The 5,760-nt window shown below is 39.5% G+C and overlaps 1 protein-coding gene across 1 annotated transcript in view; it reads right to left on the reverse strand.

The window, feature by feature from the left end:
* The window catches only part of LOC103366380 (VPS10 domain-containing receptor SorCS1-like), a 232,119-nt gene that overhangs the window by 6,892 nt on the left and 219,467 nt on the right, over positions 1-5,760 (reverse strand). The window contains exons 22-23 of the mRNA XM_008294084.1: positions 3,318-3,417; positions 2,829-2,934 (exon numbers count right to left, since the gene is read on the reverse strand). Coding sequence (XP_008292306.1) covers positions 2,829-2,934; positions 3,318-3,417 — 206 coding nt within the window. The remainder of the gene's footprint in view (positions 1-2,828; positions 2,935-3,317; positions 3,418-5,760) is intronic.

A 5,760-nucleotide genomic window follows, 5' to 3' on the forward strand; every position in this document is an offset into this window, starting at 1 on the left:
AAAAATAATAATAATTCAAATCAAATCTGTTAAATAGTGAAAATCATGCAGGTAAAAAAAATCTGATGTAAAATGACGGATCACTGAAACATTAAAAACAATAAAAAACGAACAGATATTTTAATGTAAATACATTTAAAGTGTAATTTCACAGTAAAAGAACAAATTATGATCTAACAAAATTCAGATTATTTTCTCTCTTTTTTGGCTTTTTTCCCCTCAGTCAACAAGTAAAGTAATATTTTTTATCTATGATTTTTTTAGCTGTCATCCGTAATTTAACAAAACGAAGTCTGTGAAATAACAGTTTAAAAAATGTTTAACTGTTTTTTAATCATTAATATATACATTTAAAAAAAAAACCACAAAAACAAAGGCAAATATGTGTAAAACAATGAGATCTTTCACCAGTTTAAAAACAGTGAATATTGTGTATTTTGACTGAATAATATTCAGGGCTGGACCCGTCATGATGGTACCGGGTATCAGAACCGGCCCTGTTAATGTAATAAAGCTACAAATGAACATTTTAAGAACATACAAGCTTCTTGATGTGGACGTTATTTACAGTTTTGTTCTGTTTTTGTTTGTTTTTTACTGTTTACAAAAAATCGATGCCATTTTCTTTGATTTTACGAGATATTAGCTGGAACTTAACAAAACGGGGAAAATCTATAAAATACATTAATGTTTAAATATTATTATTACATTTTTTGTTTTTTACCATTTTTCAATCATCATACATTTTCTTCTAACTAATGGCAAACATCTATAAAATAAAGGTATTTTTGCTCATTTAAATCCACTAAAAATACTTTCTTTGATTGTATAATGTTAAAAAAAATTACAATTTACAATTGTTTTTTTCATGTTACATTCTTTTTTCTTACAGTTAAAATGAAAATTAACACCTTTTGTGTGTTTTTCTTGATTTTAAGTGATCTGTAATTAAAGAAAAGGCAAAAAAGCAGAAAATAACAATAAAATGTTGAGATAAAGAGATTCCTTGTATTTTTTTTTACAGCTTAAAGTTAATGACTTACATTAAGACCATTGTACATTAAATTATTTTACAGATTTTACTGAAATTTAATGTTTAAATGTGCAAAAGAAGAGTTCTATCCAGAACATAAATTGAACGTCAAAGCTTTAACTGAAATATTAGAGTCAGAAGGTTTTCTCTATAAGTTACTCCAGAAATCAGGAAACTAATAATAAAGCTTCATCCTTCTTTCTGTGATTCTACTGAACGTTATCTGTGATTTAATCAGAATTAAAACCAGTCGGATCAGTTTGAGCGCCGGTGGTGAATCTGGGTCTCGGATCGTCCCGGTTCGGTCGAACACCAACCAGAAATCCTCCTCCTGCTCTCCGCCGTTCCTCTTCCCCCTGCACAGGCTCCATTCGTCTTATCTGCCTCATTTGCCAAATTAATTGTGATGTGAGTAATTTCTGGAGTCCTTCATCCTCCCCTCGCTCACTTCTTGGCTGTTTAAATTTAGACTATGCTATGACTAATTACTTTTTCTCCCACTGTATACCAGGGTCAGTAAATCTATTATACATTCTAATAAGCAGAGCCGGCGCTACACTTTTAAGATGCCAACCTTGAATGAAGATTTATCGCCGGCTTGTCGGGGTGGAGGAGGTGGAGGAGGAGGAGGAGGAGAGGAGGCGCTTTCCAGCCGATCAACCAGGTGTGAGGGAGGAAAATCAAATTGATTTCCTTCCCGGCTCGTGGAATTCTTCCCTCGCAGAGCAGATCCGGCGTCATTATCAGTCATTATGTGCTGCGCGGGGCCGAGGGCTAATTCGGTTTGGTGTTTTAGTGAACGGATCGGGCGTGACACTTTCTTTGTCTGGCTTTTTTTAGGCTCTTACGAGGCGGCGGCGGCGGCCCCACAGGATGTGACCGGAGGGGGTTTAGGAGTCGTTCCCCCCCTGATAACTTGTTAATACTTGTCAGGCTTATTGATGAGTCTATTGCAGAGGTTCCTCAGGCATGTTCCAGAATTAGACTCATGGAGAACAGAGGAGAGGAGGGAAAAAATAAAAAAAAAGAAAGAAGAAAGAAGGAGGAAGAGCTGGACATGCTTCAGTGGATTAACACTGACATCTGCTGGAGGAAGCAGGAAGTTGAGGAACAAGCACCTGATCCAGATGAGCGGCGCTCTTCTCCGGCTTGCCCTCCGTCAGCTGCTTGTCGGGCAGCAGGAAGAACTCGGCGGCCGTCGGTAAGCCGGGCAGGACGGTGACCAGCAGCTGGTCCTCCCGGACGCCCGTCGCCTGCAGACAAGAGGGAGGGAAAAGAGAAGAAGATGGTGAGAAGGTGAACGGAGCCTCGAAACTCTGCTGCTTTGGATAAACTTCCTGCTTCAGTCGTTTTATTTCTGTGGATTCTGTCAGCTTTGTGCCTTTAAACTGCTGTTTAAAGAAGAATTAGAAGGAAGGAAATAACCCCAAAAAAACATAATTCTGGTAGAAAACATGAAACACAACNTCTCTCTCTGGCTTGTCTGTAAAATCTTCATGAAGCTGCACCTCGGCGCTTTAACATTTCACAAAGGTCAACCGGTCTGCGTTCAAAGGCCGTGTTATTGATAGCGGCTGAAGGCTGACTGACATTTCTTTTGTGGGGGAGCGACCCGATAAAAGAGCTTCCACAGGTGTGCGTGCGACGGGGAGAAGCCGAGCGTCGGAGGCGTGGGGCGGCGCTTGACAGGCAGCTATCAGCCTCCTGTGAAGCCTTCTTCTTTTTTTTTTTTTTTGTTTACCGGCTGTCAGCGGCTCCCGCGTCGCACAGACATGACATTTGGCGAACACTTTACCTCTTGAATTTGTAGATGACAAACACAGCTAAACCCACAACCACTACCGACAGCAGCATGAGCATGGCGGAGCCGCTGTGGTTCTCGCTGGTGTCCACTAGGGGCGCTGCGGAGACAGAGAGACAGGGGGCGGCACACAGCTCAGAACAGCACATCCCACCGGGCCCGCATGTATTTCCAACGCAGCTGATTCATGCAATGAAGCCACAGAAGTGACACCGATGAGAGTTTTAGTAGACACTCTTACTCTTTATCCTATAAGCCCCTTTAGGACAGGAGCAGCATCCCCACTAGGAAGAGGCACACATACTTGTACCGATGCTCACTCTCTGAATGCCCCTGTGTAGCTACATGGTGGGAGCCAATCACACACAGGGATGCAGTGATTAGTAGAAGTAAAGCTGACTGTCCAACCACATCTGTCTGTTCTGTCCTGCTTCCTACCTGCTGGGCGGCACCCGACTCGCACGGGCGGCCATGTTTGCTTACCTGCGGACAGGTGAGCCGCGTACACGGTGACCTGGACGCCCGGCCGCAACGTGAACTGGACCAGGTTCTGGTTCAGGGCGCTCAGCAGAACCTCGGAGAGCTGCAGAGGGGGAGAAAAAAGAACAAACTATAACCAACGGCGGCTGTTTTGTGATGTTCTGGTAACGTTTTGTTCTCCGACAATCTTTCACAGTTGCTTGTGTTTGATTTATAAAGTCAAGAATTTGCTTTAAATCCAGTTATTTGTCTCCGGTGTGAATAAAAATCCTAAAGGTCGGGTGCAGGTTTCAGCTGCAGTTCATTCTTTAAAGTTTTAATTATTAGTTTTTCAAAGTGCGTTCACATGAGTTTCCATTGATGATGTGTCAGTCTGAGGGTCACATAAAGGACGACACACAGCACCAGCAGTTAAAATACACCATCAAGCAAAAATACCACATGTGAATATGATAAAAAATAATAATAATTCAAATCAAATCTGTTAAATAGTGAAAATCATGCAGGTAAAAAAAATCTGATGTAAAATGACGGATCACTGAAACATTAAAAACAATAAAAAACGAACAGATATTTTAATGTAAATACATTTAAAGTGTAATTTCACAGTAAAAGAACAAATTATGATCTAACAAAATTCAGATTATTTTCTCTCTTTTTTGGCTTTTTTCCCCTCAGTCAACAAGTAAAGTAATATTTTTTATCTATGATTTTTTTAGCTGTCATCCGTAATTTAACAAAACGAAGTCTGTGAAATAACAGTTTAAAAAATGTTTAACTGTTTTTTAATCATTAATATATACATTTAAAAAAAAAACCACAAAAACAAAGGCAAATATGTGTAAAACAATGAGATCTTTCACCAGTTTAAAAACAGTGAATATTGTGTATTTTGACTGAATAATATTCAGGGCTGGACCCGTCATGATGGTACCGGGTATCAGAACCGGCCCTGTTAATGTAATAAAGCTACAAATGAACATTTTAAGAACATACAAGCTTCTTGATGTGGACGTTATTTACAGTTTTGTTCTGTTTTTGTTTGTTTTTTACTGTTTACAAAAAATCGATGCCATTTTCTTTGATTTTACGAGATATTAGCTGGAACTTAACAAAACGGGGAAAATCTATAAAATACATTAATGTTTAAATATTATTATTACATTTTTTGTTTTTTACCATTTTTCAATCATCATACATTTTCTTCTAACTAATGGCAAACATCTATAAAATAAAGGTATTTTTGCTCATTTAAATCCACTAAAAATACTTTCTTTGATTGTATAATGTTAAAAAAAATTACAATTTACAATTGTTTTTTTCATGTTACATTCTTTTTTCTTACAGTTAAAATGAAAATTAACACCTTTTGTGTGTTTTTCTTGATTTTAAGTGATCTGTAATTAAAGAAAAGGCAAAAAAGCAGAAAATAACAATAAAATGTTGAGATAAAGAGATTCCTTGTATTTTTTTTTACAGCTTAAAGTTAATGACTTACATTAAGACCATTGTACATTAAATTATTTTACAGATTTTACTGAAATTTAATGTTTAAATATGCAAAGAAGGGTCACATCCAGAACATAAACTGAACGTTGAAGCTTTAACTTAGTGTCAGAAGGTTTTCTCTATAAGTTACTCCACAAATCAGGAAACTAATAATAAAGCTTCATCCTTCTTTCTGTGATTCTACTGAACGTTATCTGTGATTTAATCAGAATTAAAACCAGTCGGATCAGTTTGAGCGCCGGTGGTGAATCTGGGTCTCGGATCGTCCCGGTTCGGTCGAACACCGACCAGAAATCCTCCTCCTGCTCTCCGCCGTTCCTCTTCCCCCTGCACAGGCTCCATTCGTCTTATCTGCCTCATTTGCCAAATTAATTGTGATGTGAGTAATTTCTGGAGTCCTTCATCCTCCCCTCGCTCACTTCTTGGCTGTTTAAATTTAGACTATGCTATGACTAATTACTTTTTCTCCCACTGTATACCAGGGTCAGTAAATCTATTATACATTCTAATAAGCAGAGCCGGCGCTACACTTTTAAGATGCCAACCTTGAATGAAGATTTATCGCCGGCTTGTCGGGGTGGAGGAGGTGGAGGAGGAGGAGGAGGAGAGGAGGCGCTTTCCAGCCGATCAACCAGGTGTGAGGGAGGAAAATCAAATTGATTTCCTTCCCGGCTCGTGGAATTCTTCCCTCGCAGAGCAGATCCGGCGTCATTATCAGTCATTATGTGCTGCGCGGGGCCGAGGGCTAATTCGGTTTGGTGTTTTAGTGAACGGATCGGGCGTGACACTTTCTTTGTCTGGCTTTTTTTAGGCTCTTACGAGGCGGCGGCGGCGGCGGCGGCCCCACAGGATGTGACCGGAGGGGGTTTAGGAGTCGTTCCCCCCCTGATAACTTGTTAATACTTGTCAGGCTTATTGATGAGTCTATTGCAGAGGT

This window comes from Stegastes partitus, unplaced genomic scaffold, assembly GCF_000690725.1.
Source record: "Stegastes partitus isolate 25-593 unplaced genomic scaffold, Stegastes_partitus-1.0.2 Scaffold937, whole genome shotgun sequence".
Taxonomy (NCBI): domain Eukaryota; kingdom Metazoa; phylum Chordata; class Actinopteri; family Pomacentridae; genus Stegastes; species Stegastes partitus.